Raw genomic sequence first — 19,396 nt, 5'->3', positions numbered from 1 at the left:
TGAAAGGAGAGAGGAAGAGAGAAGTGGAAGGAGAGAAAAAGAGAGAGTGAGAGAGAGAGAGAGAGAGAGAGAGAGAGAGAGAGAGAGAGAGAGAGAGAGAGAGAGAGAGAGAGAGAGAGAGAGAGAGAGAGAGAGGGAGGGAGGCCTATTTTCTGACGTTTTCTATTTCATAGTGAGACAAAGGTTATTTCGAAGGTACGAACACGACTTGCTATTTTTACTCCTGAAAATAATGTCCTTCTGGTGTGTTAATCGCCAGTCTTTTCTCTCTTTCAGAACGCTCGCTTCGTCTCTTCTCTCTCCCTCCCTCACAGCTTCATGTGCATCATGTACACATTAATAAATGTATTATTCTCAAAAGCTTCATAGAGTTAGAGTTTATCCACATCACACACAGATCACACAGACATGCACACACACACACACACACACACAGATCACACAGACATGCACACACACACACAGACATGCACACACATACACACAGACATGTACACCCTCACACACACCGAGATCACACAGCTGAGAAAAGAAGCCCAACCCTGGCCTACATCACACATAGCTAACCCCAAAAACTATAACTCAATTCATGACCTGGGTGAGTCTTTGGTGTGTGACATGATTTAGAGACATTTTGACCCCCGGGGGGTTACTGGTGGTTTACTGGGGAGGCGGGGGGGGGGGGGGGGGTGATCCAGCGACCCTCCTGCTCGCTCCCAAGGTCTGAGTCTCCTCTGCTCTTTCAGAGGAGTTCTTGTTGTTCTGGAGAGCCTGCGGTGGCCTAAGAGGATCGGGTTACGTTCATCTCTTTACTCATCATCAACGTGTTTCTCTTCCTGTCTGTCTTTCAGCTGACGGGGAGTCTTAATGTGTGTGCACACACATGCACTAACACACAGACACACACAGACAGGTCCTCGGGTGTGCTAGCTGAGTGATACGTGCCTGGCTTCAGACAGATAAATCTGGTTTGTAGCTGAGTCACAGACCCAGAGGAGGTCCCCAGACTTCACCACCACAAAATGATTGGAGGCTGGAGACTTGAGGGGGAGGCTGGAGACTTGAGGGTGGAGGCTGGGGGCTATTAGCCAGAGGCTGTGGGTTAGGGGTTGGGTGTGGCAGGGGAAGGCAGAGATGGAAAGGTTTTCAACCCATCCTGGTGGGGGTTGGGTTTATGAGAGGGCACCCTCGGTATGGGGGAGACATTAGCAAGCCTCATGAAACCCTAACCTCACACATCCCCTGTGTCGCCTGTGGACCAGGCCCCTAGCTGGCCACTAATGCCCCTGGCAGATGGTGGTAGGGTGTGTGTGTGGGTGTGGGTGTGTGTGAGTATTGATTTTGGTGTGGCAACTGTACACAGGGGTGTACACAGTAACTGCACACAGCAGTAAACTGTTACAAACATACCAGGTTGGAGTGTCTACACGTGTGTTAACCATTCTATCAGTACAACCTGGAACACTCCTTCATGATCAACAAGGTGATCTGAGGGGGATTGTTTACTGTGTGCTCCTGAGGTCTGTCTCCAGAGGGCCCCTCGGCCTGGGAGGGGGATCTGAATGTGCTCAGCTGTTGTCAGATGCTTTCGTAACCATCAAAGAACCTGTAGGAACACGCTTGAGAAAGGCATGGACGCAGAGACAAGGAGAAACTTCGTCATGGGATTGTGTGTGCTCGTGAGTGCATGTGTGCCTATGGGTGTGAGAGAGGGGGAGAGGGGGAGAGAGAGATAGAGAGAGAGAGAGAGAGAGAGAGAGAGAGAGAGAGAGAGAGAGAGAGAGAGAGAGAGAGAGAGAGAGAGAGAGAGAGAGAGAGAGAGAGAGAGAGAGAGAGAGAGAGAGAGAGAGAGAGAGAGAGAGAGAGCGGTGTTCAAGGTATAGCCCTGCCCAGCGTTATCTCTGCATTCCAAACTACACCTACCCCTTTATTTAAACACGACAACACCATGGCAACCCAGCTGGAAAAAGCCCCTGAAACTGACACCCACATCCCTTAACTTCCTGAACGAGTGCCCCCCCCACACACACACACACACATAAACACACCCACACATTGCACATTAACACATACACACACACAAAAATACACATCCAAAGTTTTAATTCCTGTTTGAGGTGTTTGGCTCTCTGAGGCATTTAGTTACATGGGTGGGGTGGGGGGGGGGGGAGGGGGGGAGGGGGTTACCTTTGAAAGAACACGAAGCAGAAGACACAGTCCCACCCAACTTAGTCTGAGGTTGACAGGCTGGGCTCCTGGTCCTGATGTAACACACACAATTCCAGAACCTAGTAAGGAGAACAGTCACCAAGGTGCCCTCACACCGGGACCCATGAAGGAGAACCCTCAACGAACCTTTGAGTCCTGACAATTTAATGTCAACTCATAACAGTCGTTGATGGTGTGGGAAAGTTTTAACCTGACCAGAGGAACTAAGAGATGTTCAATGTCTTTTTCCATTATGTTGGCCTGTACCCAGTCTTACAGTAACTAGGTGAGAGTATCCCTGTACGTTTGATGTGGCTGGTTACAGGATAGCTTTTACGATGGCTGGAGTATTATGGGGTGCACAGGGACAGTGATGCAGACAGAACCCAGAACATGGGAGGTGATGGGGAATGTAAGGCTGGGAGGCCGGGGATGTGAGGCTTGGAGGCTGGGGCTGGGAGGCTGGGGAGGGAGGACCTGTTTAGTCCATTGGCCCAAGCAAACACAGAAAGCATGTGAGCTCTGAACTCTAAACCCTGAACTGCACCTTTTTGAGGCCAGGCAGAAACAGAGAGATAGGGAAGAGGGAATACATTAGTCCCAGTTAAGTATGGGTCTGGGGGTGAAGGGAAGAGGTGTGTGTGTGTGGGGGGGGGGGGGGCGCAAAAGGCACTGGGGAGTTGGGGTGAGAGAAGGAAGAAAGGGATGAACAAAAGTTGGTGTTGGGGGTTAGGGTGTCACCAATCCGATTTCCTGCATGACATAACATTCCCGGTGCTTCCAGCACACTGGTACACTAAGCAGAGCAAAGTACAGGACAACAGCACAGCCCACGATTCCATGCATCCCAGAGCATAACAGCACAACTACAGGATACGATACAACTTCAGAGAGTGAGTGGGGCAAGGGACACAAAGTGCTGACTCTTTCGTTTGACACGACAAGCCTGTCCCTGGAGACACTCCAGACAGTCAGGCTGGAGGGTGGAGCACACACCAGTGCGGGACTAGCGCACCTTGCAGAAAACCAAACTGACCTCATTAACTGTTTTAGTTTTTTTTTAACTAAGTTGGAGACAGCTTTTTCTCCTATGCATTAAATCTCTCCCTTTCTCTCGCTTGCTCTCTCTCCTTACCTCCCCTCTGACTTTAATTCAACATGATTTTAGTTGAATGATTCATATGGTAAGAGGATGCTTGGCAGAGCTTTAAGGATGACGCACTTGTTGGAAAAGGTTACTGGTGCTGTGCTGTCGAATCCACCCTTGGTTCTTGTCAGGTACAGCAGGACCAGTGAAGCTCACTCAAGCTACAGCAGATGTTCTTTACATGTCTCCACACACCAAGAGCGCCACAAGTACTTGAACCAAGGGGGATCTAGACATGGATGTTGTAGACTGAGCTCTCTGTAGCTTTCAGGATCCTGAAACACATCCTCGAGAGGGACAGTGTTCCCTCTCACTGGCAGGCTTCCACCTGTATCTATCACACACACACACACACATACACACATACACACATACATACATACATACATACATACATAACACTGCATCAGTTTCAACAGTCACGCCCGGGACTGAGGCAGACACACACACACATGCACACACACATAAACCTAGGAGGCAGATAAGGACAAGAACGCCCTCCTCCCTAATTATTCATACGTGGGGATTACGTATTGATATGTGAATCAGTGCTGTTCCAGTGGTTTTACATACTTGGAATCATTCTTATCCCAGAATGAAATGCATGTTTCACTAAATGTGGAGGAAGTCAACAATTGATATTTTTGCTCATTAATAGTCAATTTTACACTTAATTAATACACTTAATCTGTGCCGGATGTAAACAGACGGAGGTGTCTGAGTGTGTTCTAAATGGCTCAAATCTGTGTTGGGTTCCACGTGGAACCTTTCATCAAAGAAACTTTCCATCCCACACTGTAGAAAAGGATGCTTCAGCACGGACAGAAGGTCTCCCAGAGGTCCACCCAGCACAGCCTCTGTGCCCTGCCCCTGGTAGCCTAATCCCCCCTTAAGAGTCCGGGCAGCAGCTCCTGTAACAGACACCGCACTTCCTCTGCCATGCTTGTCTCAGCTCAGGTGTACATGGCCGTGAATGCTGAGCTCGTGGAAACCGGACATCTGTGTCCAATCGATGGAAACACTTGCCTGTCATTCTCTCAGGAAGCGAGCTGAGACTGATCAGAGGGCAAGGGGGGGGGGGGGAGGCGATGAGGAACGGGATCGCCAGAGTTATGATCGTAGAGGTCACAGATCAGGTCATAGACGGTCAGAAGAAGCTCTGGGAGCGGGAGAAGAATCCTGAAATCTGATCCCAGCTCCAAATGAAAAGAGTGAAGATTGGACTGTGTGTGTGTGAGAGTGTGTGTGTAAGAGTGTGAAGACCAAATCCCTGAGGAGGAAGGTGTTTGTGTGTTGACAGAACCAGCGCATCAGGTTTGTCCTCCAATGCTGAGTCTTAACAGAGGGTTAGTGTTGTTTCAGAGACAAACTCGGATCACAACTTTTCAAATGAAGACAATGGTCTCTGCTTTCTCCCTATACATTTGAGGTTTGAGGTACGACTGACATCCTAGATTTAACCAAATGGGACCAAGTCCCCTGAACTTAAATCCAACTGTAATTTTAATTTGCAACCATCAACCTTAAGTATTTATAAACACTGCAGGCTGTGTCATTCTTTGTTTCTGCAGTTTACTCCCATCAGCCACAAGTTATTATGAGGTGTGAGCTGATTAACATGATCCTCTCCATATGACTATCTCCAACTGAGAAGAATGGGGTTTCAGATCAACAGAAGAGAATCAAAGACGTGGCCTACGTATTTTCGTATACCTACGGGGTTTTTATGCCATCGTCTTAAGATGTTTAGCTGACGCAATGGTTGACCTTTCAGTGCTGCAGAACCGACAGTACCCTCTGGTTCCTCTCTCGGTTATTATGTGAGTCAGAGGGGGCGGGGGGTTCCTGCCACGGCTCCGCTCCCCCTTTACAGTGCCTTCATCTCGGTACAACGGCTGGAGCTGCAGGGGGGATCTCTACTCATCCAAGCAATGCACGGCTGCCTGTAGGAGAGCCAGCCAGCGCTCTGTAATTGCATACAGACTGCAAGCAAGTCTGATATGTCTGCCCTGGGCTGCCTGCAGAGCGTGTTCAATTAGTTTTGGATTATCCCATGTCTGCATCGACGCTACTCGAATTTTAACAGAAAAGTTGTTTTAAGAAATCCAGCTGGTGGATAAATCATTAGAGGCAATAACACTAGCCAGTAGGCTATATAAATCGTCTCAAAACGTTCTGTTTTCATGCGGCATTTGCGGAAGATAAACTGAGCTCAATAAACCTGTGTAATTCCATTGGTCAATGCTTTCCCCCCCTGAAAACACCTGTCTGAGAACGGGATTTGGAAGAAAAGTAAATTGTAAGGCACTTTCAGGCCCCCACATTAGGCATGTTACTTGCCAAACAAGTCATCCAGTAGTTTATTAGTTTACGGAGCTCCGCCCACAGCAGCGGGAGCTCGGAGGCTCCATTCGTCCGCTGCTCAACCAGTTCACCTCGGACACTGCAGGATCAAAGTCGGTTGGTGGGGTTGCGCATACCTCCGTTCTCCGGGGCATTCCCCAGCAACCTGTCGGATGTGGGATAAATAAACATTCTACACCTTTGGGAAACCAAACAAGCGGCTTCGATTGAGTTTATCCGGGCAGCATTTGCTGTTGCCAGGCAATTGGTGAAGCAGCCTGACCAGGTAAGAATGAATCAATAGCCTCCGTCCTCCGCAAAAAAACTGCCGTGCTCTCGTGCCCTTCTGATCTATACGAGGGTAATTGTAATTACGTTGTTGGGTATCGACATCTACGATTTTTTTAATTCGATGGACATTTAATTCTTGGCATATTTTCTTACTGCTGTAATTACTTTATTATTGTAATGTATTAGCTTTTCAAAACACAATCCTCCTTCGTGATTTATAATCGATAACGTTGATCACTTAATTTGGCCAGAAAATACTGCATGATTGACTGCCCACCGCCCCGGTGGGCGAGAGGATCCCAGAAAAACGTCAACACATCTCAATGTTCCACCAACAGCGCACGTGCTCGGAACACCACCACATCCAGGCTCACGAGCAATCGAGTTCCGATAGCCTACAGATCTTTGCGGTGGGGAGAGCAACTTCAATTGACAGAAAAATTGAAGATAGGAAGGGAGGGGTGAGCAGACATATCTTGGGGACACTGAATTCATGAGAGAGGTGTGGATTTAGGAAACGCACGACTCGACGTTTAGACAAGCGACGGTGTGCCGATTCCGTTTGGGATGCATTCACCGTTTAGAACTAAGTGTAATGTCGCTCGGACCATTGCCCAATGAAGAAAACATACTTATGTAGCCTATGTGTTTTTTATAGACTGATGTTGCATTGTCCTGGAATAGGCTGCCTAACCATTTAACAGAAGAAAAAAGCTAACGAAAATGTGTTTGAGCAGTGTGTCAGAATCACTTGAATCTGTTGAAAGATAATTGAGAGAACTACCTGTCTACATGATCTATGCGCTCCTTGGATAAAATACACGTTCATGTGTAATTGTGGTAGTGGCCTAACCCAGTACTATCCCTGAAACTAAGTTGTTTCAGCTGTTCTTGAGTAGGCTACCTAGCCTGGCGCTCTTTATCACCAGTCCAGTCACTGTAGTTGACAGATGGCAGACTCACGACTCTAATATAGCGGAGCCAACTCCACTCATAATGCAGAGGCAAACCCAGCCCTGCCGGAGGATACAGTATCCCTGCCCGAAGGCCCACGGGACAGGTCTTCTGTCAGGTTAAGATCCCATGCTTGTCAGGAACAGCTAGACAAAGTGGCAGCAGTCCACTGGAACCATGTCATCTAGACAAAGATGGGCTTGTGGTTTGTGCCTGTCAAGCGGAATGTGAGCTGGGTCATATTTGTGCTATGACTGCTGATCACTTCATTTCCTTTCTTCTCCACCCTCCTTTCCTACCCCCCTCCTTTGCTCAGAAGCCTCGACAGATTCATGAGAGATTTGCAGGGCCGGTGGAGTGTTTGTCCAAGGCAGGACTTGAGTCTGTGTCATGACCGTAGGTGCGGAACTGTGTAGGTTCTCCAAGCCTTTACGCAAGAAGGTGAGAAATATCAGACCTTGTGCTGTGGTGTGTGCTGTGTTAACATGAGAATATATCTACCCAGATACAAGGAAGTTGAGTCCGCCTCGGGTCTAATCACTCGAAACACATTTAACGAGGGTAGCGAGGGTTAGAGGCGAGTGTTGCACTGTGTCAGTAAAGTTGTTTTTGGTTCATGTGTTCAGCGAGTGTGTAGAAGAAAGTGAACGTGGATATGTCAAGCGAAACTCCCGCATGTCTCGTCTTGCTGTTGTTATGGGAGGTGATGACACTGTGGTGAGGAAGTGGAACAGAAACGTCTGTCTCTCTGTCTGTCTTTTTTTGGTTGGTCAGTCAGTTACCCTGGTCTGTCCAACTCTTAACAGTCATTCAAGCTACAGGGCAGGAAAACACAGGCTGAAAATGACGAGTCCTGCTGTTAATGTTAGTGAGACAGTGGAAATGGACGTGTTGCTTATGGTTCCTTACATTTACATGACATTTATTCATTTAGCAGACGCTTTTATCCAAAGCGACTTCCAAGAGAGAGCTTTACAAAAGAGTATAGGTCACTGATCATAACAACGACATAGCCCCAGTCCTTCCAGCCAGCGCTGAATCAGAAGACCCACAGAATGTGGGCTGTTCTCTTCCCTAATAATGCTGCTTCCTGGGTCCTTAGAGGAAGTAGGTGGTCGTGCCTGCTCCCCAGGACATAAGAGGGCTCAATGTTCAACCAGAAAGCTTATCAGACTGGCTGTTTTACCAGTATTCAATGTGTCATTCCTTTGAATGAGTGTTTGTTTGTGTGTGTATGCATTATGCAAGGGTTGTTGAAAGGTATTTAGAGCTGTGTGAGAACACCGGACACACGAGGATGAGAGAACACAAATGATCCTCCTCACTGTGTTGGTTTTGTCACTCTGGCCCAGTGTTAAACAGGAGGACTCCCACTGGGAGATGATGTGTGTGTGTGTAGGGGAGGGGCATGTTTTGGTGTGAGATTCACCCTGGTGAGAGTTGCGCCTTTTTCAGCATTCCATTCATTCCATCCTCCGGAGAGCCTTCTAGAACGTCGGGGAGGCCGCATACTAGAACGCCCTTTATGTTCCTCGGGGGTCACGGGGCCCAAGCGGCGACTTAGAACCCCTAATTTAGGACGAGCCTGGGAACTGAGATCTCTGAGCTGGCCAGCGCTTCTTAGGTTACAGACAACACTGTTTCCTTAGTTAGACTGCTGTACAGCCTCAGGACTGTCATTGTTTCAACTTTTGACTGGAGATACACTCATATGCACACAGACATAAACAAACACACAGAAACAGGCAAATAGACACGTAGACAAACATCTTTTTACAAGCCCTTTCTTTCTCCAAATCAAGCCATGCTTTCAGTAGCTATCCACTGGAATTTACTCCTGTTGACTCCCAGAATCATGAGGCTGTCCAACTCTAACTCTTACTTCTCTCTCTCCACAGGCTGTCTGCCCCCCTTGACACTTTACCAACCATACAAACAGCCAATCATGTCGGACATCCCCGTCAGCTGCAGAGCCCACCTCCCCCCTCAGTAACCAATCCCAAAGCAAGATGTCAGCGTGCGGCGAGTTTGCAGAACACGTGTGGAAGCCCGGCTCGTGTAAGAACTGCTTCCACCCGCGCAGCGCCCACCCCGCCACCGGGGGCAGCATAGTGCCAGCCTGCCTTAGGGTCAGCCAGGCAGGAGAGGAGGAGGATGGCATGAGCGTGCCCTCGCCCTACAGCAAGCCCACTATTGCCGTCCGACCCACCATGATGCTAAACACAGACACCAATGAAACGCTGGCTGACCTGGGCGTCAGCTTGGGACAGGTAGGAGAGCAGCTTTGTCACTTGTTCATTTATTCACTCATTCACATGTTATCACGTTCACATAATCCATTCATTCACTCCATTCATTCACTCGCTCCTCAATTAATCTCTCCCTCCCTTTTTTGGTGTCCCCCCACCAACCAGGACAACCAGAAGAGTCCAGTGGATCGTCTGGGCCTGAAGAAGATGCTAGACCTGGCCCCTCTTTACATAGACAGTAATGGCTGCTCCAAAACCGTGAAGGATGGTCCACTCCAGAACCCCATGTCCCCCCCCAGAAAGACTGGTTACACCAGCCGATTTTCCCCCGGACCGCTGTCCCCCTCCTCCCTGTTCTCCCCCCTGTCCCCGCCCCCCCTCCCGAAAGACTCCTTGGGGATCAGTAGTGTCTTTGTCACCCACGGTGACGGGCGAGGCCCCCAGGGGCTCAGGGAGAATGGAGGAGGGGGGGAGGCCCACAGGTCGCAGGTGACCAGGAGCATCAAGAGCCCTTTCCCCGCCTCCAACGGTATGCTGACGCAGGGGTCCCCCGGCTCGCCGGACCCCCCCCAAGCCCATGTGGGGATGCCCCTGTCCATCAGCATCATTACCACCCCCGCCCTGGCCAGCACCATCCACTCTGGGAACGCCTCGTCCCAGCCCCCTAGCACTTCTCCCCCTCCGTCTTCCGCCTCCAGCTCCACCACTGTCACCCTGGACTCCATCGCCCAGACTCCTCAGCCCCCTGGCCGCTCCTCTTCCTCCTTCCTGTCTGACCCAGCCAGCCTATCAGACTGCAGCTCCTACCGCAGCAGCACAGACTCCCTGCCTGTGCCCGAGGGCTTTGAACCTCCAGGACCAGACAGTCCAGGAAGCCCCTCGGCCTCCAGCCCTGGATCGGAGCCTGGCGGCAGGCAGCCTGCAGACTCAGAGCCCATCTACGCTGAGAGCACCAAGAGGAAAAGGAGGCTCCAGAGGGGGATGGCCAGGGACGAAGGGAGGCCCCAGCAGCTTAAGGAGGAGGTGGAACTAGCAGGGGTGGAGAGCCAGAGGGCCAAGATAACTGTAATGGCCGCCCACACGGAGGAGAACAACCGGACGTTCTACCTGAGCAGCCCAGATTCTGCTGTCAGCACCCAGTGGCCCCACTTCAGCCCCACAGCCCTCAAGGACCCCAGCAGCCCGGCCTTCAGGTGGCCCAGCTCAGGCTCCGACTCCCTGGGTAGTGAGAACACCCTAGTCCCAGGCTCTAGCCCGGCCTACCTCCAGCCAAAGCCCCAGTCTAGCCCCCCTATCCCCCCTAAGAGGAACACCCGCTCGCCCAAACTGGGCACCTCCAGCCTGTCCCCGGTGCCCCTCCCAGATCTCCCCGCCCTCACCCTCCTCTCCCCCAAGAGAGAGGAGACCCAGGGGAAGCCCCCCACGGAGCCTCCCCCCCCGGCCCCCGAGCGCAGACACAAGTTCCACGGCTCCGCCTGGAGCTGGGAGGGGCGCATCGAGGAGGAGGAGGAGGGAGAAGTGGAGAGCCTCAGGGAGAAGAGAGCCGACCAGGGAACGGTGCTGCTCAACGGGGGGGCCGGGGGGGCTGGCTGGAGGGAGGCCAGGGCTTGGAGAGTGTCGGCGGGGGCCCCTAGCGCCAGCAACCCCCCCTCTGCGCCTGGCACGGCCCAGGACAACAATGGTACCAGTCAGGAGAGCGAGGGCGAGGGCATCGCCACAGAGGAGGTGGGCAAACATAGCGCCGCCATGCTGGCCAAGACAGCATCTCTGAACTCCGGAGCCCTGGAGCCTAGCCCTCCACCCCCACCACCCAAAAAGCACCACAGGTAAGAACCTGGGGGGACTGTGTGTTCTCTGTGGTGGAGTGACTGAATAATTGAGGGAAAGATTGAATGAGTGAGTGATGAGGATGAGTGAGTGATGGGTGAAGCCGCAAAGTAGATCCTGGATTCTGTGTCGTTGATTGAATTAGGATAAAGATGTGTAGGAGCCTGGTTAAAGCGAATTCGTTAATTCATTAACGAATTAACAAATAAGGGAGTGGATGATAATTCTGAAGCAGCGAGGTAGATCTCAGTCCTTCTGTCTTTGTCAGGGTCACTTATCGAGACTCACAGGCTTAGATTAAGAGTCTGTCTCATACGTGGTTTGGTTCATGTCGTGTTTATGAATTCCCCGTGTGTTTGTTTGAACAAACATTTTATAACGAGCCCAGTGTTTAAACTAGCCCTCAGAGAGTCTGTGTGTTTTATTGCAGAGATAATGTATGTCTTTCTCCATATCTTTGGGCTTTTAATAACGCAATACTGTCTGCTGTGGATGAATTATCTTCCAAAGCGCTACGTTGTGTTTGACTGTTTGAAAGAAACTGCTGTATTTCCTCTGTGATTTAGGACAACGCCTAATATTTGGTCTGTGCTTGCTTGCTTCCCATCTCATTTGTAGATTAACTGCATCACGCAGCACTGAAGTTAATTGCCAGGCATCGTCACTTTGAAAATACATTAGCTTTCCCTAAGTAGTCATATTTTTTTAAATTCCCCATTGATTCTAAAAGTGTTATGCTGTTTCACGGGTGCGAGTGTGTCTATTGGGGCTGTGCTTGGGCCCACATTATGAATATTATGGGCTGGATGGTCTCCCCAGGGTACCACCTGATCAGCTGACTAGGCCTGTTTTGTGTAGCAGACAGTAGATCCACGTGGCTTTCTGTGGTTATGTGTGTGTGTGTGCCTGTGTGTGTGTGTGTGTGTGCACCGCAGTGTTTCATCGCTGCTCCCTTGTTAAGGCAGTCATGCTGTGCATTCAGCCCCAGTATCAGCCTCCATCCTCTCTTCTAGAACCCTGGTCATCATTCACAGTGTTCTGGAATGTTCCCTGAATGTCCTCCTTGTTCCATCAGAGCTAGTGTGACTTCTCATTCTCCTTCAGACACAGAAAACAGGCTGGAATAATGTTCTGGTCCCTTGTCACGTTGTGGATTTGTTTTTTGGCCTGACACACAAAGGGGTTGGTTCTGGGAGAAGAGAGGCCTTGTCCTATTGAGGGCATCACAACAACAGGGGGACAGACAAGCCTTTCGCTAAGATGCTGCTAGGATTGTACAGAGATCACTCATGTTTAAACATGGGTAAATATACCCACAGCGAGGAGCCTGGTCATGAGGTTAACTTATATAGCATTCTGACACCAGCCTGTACTATTCTGACCCTCCAGGCAGGATGGATTATTAATACTGGGAGCTTTCTGAGTCATACGCTGAAAGCAGAAGGATGGAGGAAGAGAGAGACAGGGAGTGGGTGGGGGGGGATGGAGAGTGATGGAGTGAGAGAGGGATGGGGTAGGAGAAGGAGAGGGCCACTGAGAGGGAGAGAGAGAGATCAAGTCATGGATCTCTTAAAGACAACCTGTACTACGTCTGGTGTGTTTAGTTTCAGAGTAGCAAACTGAACTGTGAGTTCCACGGGTCACTGAATAGCAAACACCGGAAAGTTCTAGAAGGACTACAGTTCTACTCGAGGGAATTCAGAGGCCAGATCAGACCACCTTCCAGAGAGCTTTATTTTGGTTGTAACACTAGCACAGCCACACATCTCCAGTCCATTATGACATTGCGAGCTCACAGCGCTGATAAAAATACACTCCTCTGAACGTGTTGGAACACACCAAGGCCTGGCCTAGCAACGGTCACAGCAACACACACTTGGAAAATAAGGGCACCTCTCCCGATGGAAAACAAACATTTGTTTAATACAAATGGGTCCAACTGATTCCAGAAATAGATCATGGATAGATCATCATCAATAGATGGCCTGTGGATCCTTACCTGTTGTAGGCACACGCGTACAGCCCGCTGGAGGTCTGACCTGTGACACCGAAGGAGCTCAGAGAGTTTGAGCATTCTCTCCTCCATTTAGAAAGTCTGAGGGGAGTGGTGAGGAGAAGACGGGATCTTCCTCCCACAGCACACGTCCTTCCAGATTCACCAGAGCACTTAACCCTCAGCGGCCGTCTTTGAGAGAGAAGGGGCTAGCTAAATACGAGGACAAGCAGTTTCAATCCTGTTACTAAACAGTCCCCCCCCCCCTTCCATGGTGAAGCAGCATTTTAAAGAGCTGAATCATTTAACAACCAGATGGTTCAAAATCGTGCCCTTCAAAAAGCATCTATCAATCTCTATCAGTGCCTTTGACCTCCAGGTGACCAACCTTTCTACAGTTTTGCATTGCAAGTGGGAGTCAGTGACCCCATGCTACTCCTGGCCAAGTGTTATGACCTCAGTAAAAGACTTGTGTGTATTATGGGATGCGTCGTCATAGCAGGTCGCCTATGGAGTTCTCTTGAGCAGATTGTTGCCATCGGCAACGCCCAAAATGTCCCCAGCCATGATGCTGCCACCCCTCAGCAAAGATCTTCCACCACACACACACACACACCTAAGACCAGCCTGATCCCTTCCCCATGACAGATCATAGAAAAGATAGTGTCTTGTTGCTGGGTCGGAGATAGCAGTCGGGAGTTCTGAACTAAACTGCTGGGGGGGGGTGTGCATCTACGTCTGTGTGTGTGTGTGTGTGTGTGTGTGTGTGTGTGTGTGTATGTTTGATGATGCTATGAGATAGCTGGCAGCCATACGGGTGTTCTAATTTACCGGATTTAACGGTTGCGGACACAGCTTCTACTGTGGAGAGAGCCTTTAAATACCAGTGTGAGTTCAGTGTCAGGGGTCTTGAGTTACTCTGTGCCGGGCCGGGAGAGCAGCTATCTGGACTGGGTCAGAACCATGAAGGGTCCGTCTCTACATGAACATGCGCAGCTCCAGTTACAGGTACTGTTAGACATTTACCGGAACATTCTTTCAACCAACCCTGGCTCACAACAACCAGACTAAACACTGTTGGCTTCTCACGTAAATGTGGGCTTCTTTCTCCTGGTTGGCTAGTACCTGTTGTTGTTTTAGGACACAGCAAAGGTTGTTGTTTATACAGCTTGTTGTGTTTGTTGCGTGTTGTGTAAACGGCGTGTTTGTGGTCGTATTCTGTGTATACAGTTTGAAACGGATCAGCCACCGTTCTTGATGTGGGATGGGACTTCAACCCTGATTGGCCTCAGACACTTGAGTCAGACCTGTCAGACCTCAGCTTCAGGTGGAGCAGAGAAGAGTGGGTGGGGCAGTGAAGGAGGCAGGGAAGGCAGACGGATAAGGCAGAGGGCTGGATGGTGCAGAGAAGGGCGTACGCGCTGGGTCAGTCAGTCTCCCTCTCACCCGCTCCTGGCACCAGGGATGGCCCAGCATGGCGCTCTGCCCGGATTGGCCCTCTCCTCTCGGGTTACATAAACCCCCTCAAGCCCACTGGGTGGTTCTGCCCCGTGACTGGTTGGAAGATGGGCCCTGGTCCAGTAGAACCTACACTAGGCTAACTAAACCAAAGATCCCAGCAGAGAATGTGGCCAATACAGACCTGCACTGTTACTGTAGCGCTCTGTGGTCTGCCGGTGTAGATGTTTGCAGCTGCAGTAACCTAACTCTGCTGTGTAGCACACGTGTGCAGGGCACCAATGAAGCTGCAGCCCAGCAGGAGGAGGAGGGAGAGGGGGAAGGAGGGAATAATGTTGGAAGAGGGAGAGAGAACGAAAGAGATGATGGAGCGAGAGACGCCGACAATCGGGTGAACTGACAGACGGGGAGGGAAGAGGAAGACCGAGACTGAAACGGAAGAAGGGGAAGAATGGGATGCCACGGGTAGGAAGAGAGAACGAGAAGGAAGGCAGGGCCGAGTCGTGTGAGAACAACAGCGAGGCAGATGGAGAGAGAAAGAGAGAGAGAGAAAGAGAGGCAGACTGAGAGAGAAGGAGGCAGAGAGAGGGTGGGGAGAGGGGCAGACAGAGAGAGAGAGGGAGAGAGAGGGAGAAAGAGAGGGAGAGGGGGGTCAGAGAGAGAAACGGGGCTATAGTTGTGTGTTGACATCCCTTGGCAGCAGGGTGATGGTTTATGACTTTTATTGATGGATGTAGTCATGTGACCCTGTCAAACACAAAGGGCTGTGTTGTTCCCCAGAGCAGGATACACACCTGCATGTTCACACCATTGGTATGATAACTCACACTCATGTCACTAATCTCTGCTATGTTTTCAACTTTGACCTCACAAAGTAGACTCCCCTGGATCAAAGGCCTCTTGTTCCACTGATCATTATCTTATCAAAGATTTGGTCTTGCCTGTCTGTCTGCCTGTCTGTTCGTTTGTCTGTCTGTCTGCCTGCCTTCCTGTCTATTTGTGGAGCCTGTCAAGGTGGCTGGTTGCCAGAGGAAGAAGAGCCTGATGGCATCATAACCCTGCTCCACATTGATCAGATAATGTAGCTGGTGGTCATTTTCTATGAATGGCCTAAATGAGTAGTTGCATTTAGGATTCTTCTATCTTACATGAAATGGTCAGAGCAGAGCTCCAGCTCTATGTCTATGATGAGCACTATGTCTTTAGAGAGTCCCAATGGTTCTCATATTCAGTCCATATATCGTACACTGATCCTGCTGTGAATTGATTGCTTCAGACTGGCCAAGGTCACTCACTCCATTCAGCCTCCCTGACTGGGCCTCCACATCCAGCAACCTGTCACTCACATTTCAATAAATAGTATATTAATAATGTATAACGTCAATAGTTCAGTACCTTATATTGTTTTCAGCGGTCCTATATCCTGGTTTGGTTCAGGACTATAGGCTGTGCCTGCTCTGTGCCTGCTCTGTGCCTGCTCTGTGCCTGCTCTGTGCCTGCTCTGTGCCTGCTCTGTGCCTGCTCTGTGCCTGCTCTGTGCCTGCTCTGTGCCTGCTCTGTGCCTGCTCTGTGCCTGCTCTGTGCCTGCTCTGTGCCTGCTCTGTGCCTGCTCTGTGCCTGCTCTGTGCCTGCTCTGTGCCTGCTCTGTGCCTGCTCTGTCAGCAGTCCTGTATGAAGAACGACAGATTCTTCCTCTCTCTCTCCCCCACTCTCTCTCTCTCTCCCCCCCCCTCTCTCTTTCCCCCCCTCTCTCTCTCCCCCTCTCTCTCCCCCCTCCCCCCCCCCCTCTCTCTCTGCAGTTGATTTTTGATTTAAAACCTAATTGAAGCTGAATGCCCCTGGATGGACAGAGCAGTCACTGTCAGATGAAGGGATGCATGAAAAGAGGAAGGGATAGAGGGACGAGGGTCCCATTACCCGATATAATGAGTGGTCTGAATGGCCGTCACTCAGCCTAATTGGGCCTCTTGATTAGACTGGCTCCTCAGAGCTAAACTCCAGCGAGGTACTGCTTTATTCTGTCTCAGCGCCAAGCTGCTACTGTAGGCATGCCTTTTATAGTCACATTGACACAGAGGAATGTCTCTGGGCATCAGTGTGGTTGGTGGTGGTGGTCAAATCAAATCAAAATGTATTTGTATAGCCCTTTTTACAAGCAATGTCACAGAGGGCTTCACATACGCCCATAGACCTGCCCCTCAACCAACCTAAACCCTCAAGGAAGACAAGGAAAACCTCCCAGAAAAACTCACTAGAGGAGAAAACCCTTGGTGGTGGTGGGGTCCTGGCAGACTTATGAAGACCATTACTATCGTCCAGACACCACCACACCTCACAACTGCAGGTTTATGAGATGAACCCGTGTGTCCGTGCGTGCGTGTGTGTGTAAGGAAGTGAATCCACCCTGAAACAGTTGGAAGTGTTGTGAGATGTGGCTTACTTCAGTGTCTGACGGTGACTCTGAGGGGAAGTGAGACATCTCTCCAGTCATAGAAACAAAAGACACACACTGGGCCAGAACAGACCTACAGACACAGAAGCTGACAGGCTGCACATGCTCTTTGTTCCCTAACCTTCTAGAAGCCGAGCCTTGGGCCTTGCGAAACGTCTGGCGCGTATGCAGGCAGGTCGTAAAAGTTGCGATTGCTTTGTGTTTTGATTGAAATAACGGTGCTAGTCATTTGTTTGTCGTGTTAATTAAAGGCGGTTCTTGAACTAAATGTGAGCAGGAAGAGAAGCAGGGAGGCCGACAGACATACTGTCTCTAAGGTGGACTGTAAATACCACACTAATCTATTGCGCCCTTCCTCTCTCCATCCCTACCTGTGCAGGGTGTGTGCTAAGCTGAGTCAAAGCAGTATGGATCTGGAGCGCTGCAGCCAGCTGGGTTCGGTGGAGAGTCTGACCAGCTCCTTCCGAGGCCTGGGCAGTGCCAGTTTGCCCTCCGCCTCTACCGACAGCCTGCAAGGAGACCCTGCCAGGCCCCCGTCTGAGACCGGTGAGCCCCGAGGACCACACACACAGACACACTCTCATAAACATGCACACACACAAACAGACAGACAGACAGGCGCCACACACACACCCACTCTCTGGGGAGAGGACCCTCCCCGGTGTTATGGTAATGCACATAAAAACTTAGATAACACCGGTCACATGATGTTGTTCTTGTTCAAGGTTTACATCCAGGTGTCTGTTTGTTTCTCTCGTTTGTGGAAGTAACTCTTCATTAAGAGGAAGGCAGTTATCTTAGAACAATGGGAAGAGGAAGGTTGTGTTCACTGCCGAGAAGGGCTGCTTCAGGAAGTAACTCAGCAGTGAGTCCGAGAGATAGAAAAGTCTCTGTTCGGACTCCTGAACTGAGTCCTCCAGTCATCCACAGTAGCAACTAAAACCTAGAACGAGCAATGTCTCTAATTGTACTTCCTGTGAAGTGGTGTTTAAAGAAGTAATCATGGCCTGTGGTAGGTAGTTAAATGTGGGTTAGGGCTGCTTCCTGTCTCCTGTCGCATGCATACTCTCTCCTCATCAGGCTACACAGGCACTAAGTCATCTCAGTCCACCACACAATTCTCTTTCTCTCCCTTCACCCAGTCTTTAATTCTCCATGTCATTTTTGAGACCTTCCTCCTCCCAAAGATGAATAATGTGTTTGAACTGAAATGACTAACTCGAAACACTCACATACACACACATAGATAAGGCCAGAGACACCCAGACAGAGTTTTCAAGAGAAATGACTAACACATAGGCTTCTAGATTTAACAGATATCTGGTTATCGTAGTCACCAGGGCACAGAGTGAGAAAGCATGACTATATGAATCAATACCGTTGTCGCGGGCTGGGCCTATTCTAGTTAAACAATAACTTCTACCAGCGCCAGGTAGTCCTCTCTCTCTACCTTCCGGTGTTTTCTGTACATTGCTCAGTGAGTTTGAACCTCTCCTGTTAGGCTGCTGTGTTTATGGTCTGCTGTGTTGACACTCTGATCTCCTACTGCCCCACGAATGCTGGTGGTTTCACGACGACACTGGGTGACGACAGGCATTTCTTCAAACCTGGTGCGTCGACGCCGTGGACATGATTGGTGCCTGACTGCTACGTTTTGCTTCAGTTCATATGCCTGATCGTCTGTAGGCCTCTTTTGTGTTTCTGTGCAGGAGACAAGATGGTGGGTGCAGGTCTTCACATCTTGCGTTAATAATGATGACATCCTCTTCCACCCAGGTTCCCAGGATGCAACACGGCTTTCGTGCGCCTCTCCGTTTCCCAGAAGCCCCATGGCCTCTCCGGGTTCCCCGCACCCCGACCCCTTCCCTAGCGGCAACAGCCACGGCAACCAGCTCCAGCCGCCGCCACTCCCGGAGAAGAAGACGGTCAGCCGCACCATTTCTGCCCCTGACAACGCGGGGGGGAAGCCCCTGGTGCGCGCCTACCCCCGCCTGCCCTTCAGCGGCTCCGAGTCCAACATCTGCCGCCCGGAAGGGCCCCTCTCCAGCCTTCCCTCCAGTCCTCTGGAGCCCCGCCCCCTCTACTCGTCAAGCGACTCCCTTGAACACTGCCACGCCCCCCAGGCCCGTCCCGCCCGCTCCCGAACCCTGGACGAGTCCCTGAAGGGGCGTGGCCGCCTGGGCGTGCACGGCCGCGGCAGCATCACTTCCTCTTCGTCCCCGCAGCTCAGCGCTCCGCTCTCCGCCTCGGGCTCTGCCCTGCACCTGCACACGTTGCTCAGCAACATGGACAGCCGCGAGGGGGTGTACTCCAAGCTGGGGGGGCTATACGCCGAGTCCCTGCGACGCCTGGCGCTGAAGTGCGAGGAGCACTTCACCCGGAGCCAGAGGAACCCGCTGCGCTTCGACGAGAGCAACTGGTCGCTGTTCAAGCTCACCTGCAACAAGCCGTCCTGCGTGTCGGGGGACGCCGTG

The 19,396-nt window shown here is 50.8% G+C and overlaps 1 protein-coding gene across 1 annotated transcript in view; it reads left to right on the top strand.

Annotated features, from left to right (window-relative positions):
* The first annotated feature begins 5,414 nt into the window (after window positions 1-5,414).
* Window positions 5,415-19,396, top strand: part of LOC134033871 (inactive tyrosine-protein kinase PRAG1) — a 15,963-nt gene continuing 1,981 nt past the window's right edge. Inside the window, exons 1-5 of the mRNA XM_062478158.1 lie at window positions 5,415-5,984; window positions 8,842-9,213; window positions 9,358-11,018; window positions 17,302-17,468; window positions 18,699-19,393. Coding sequence (XP_062334142.1) covers window positions 8,953-9,213; window positions 9,358-11,018; window positions 17,302-17,468; window positions 18,699-19,393 — 2,784 coding nt within the window. The 5' untranslated portion in view covers window positions 5,415-5,984; window positions 8,842-8,952. The remainder of the gene's footprint in view (window positions 5,985-8,841; window positions 9,214-9,357; window positions 11,019-17,301; window positions 17,469-18,698; window positions 19,394-19,396) is intronic.

Source organism: Osmerus eperlanus, chromosome 14 (assembly GCF_963692335.1).
Source record: "Osmerus eperlanus chromosome 14, fOsmEpe2.1, whole genome shotgun sequence".
NCBI classification, from domain to species: domain Eukaryota; kingdom Metazoa; phylum Chordata; class Actinopteri; order Osmeriformes; family Osmeridae; genus Osmerus; species Osmerus eperlanus.
Note: the sequence above shows the minus strand (reverse complement) of the source record. Positions and strands in the feature narration are given on the sequence as shown.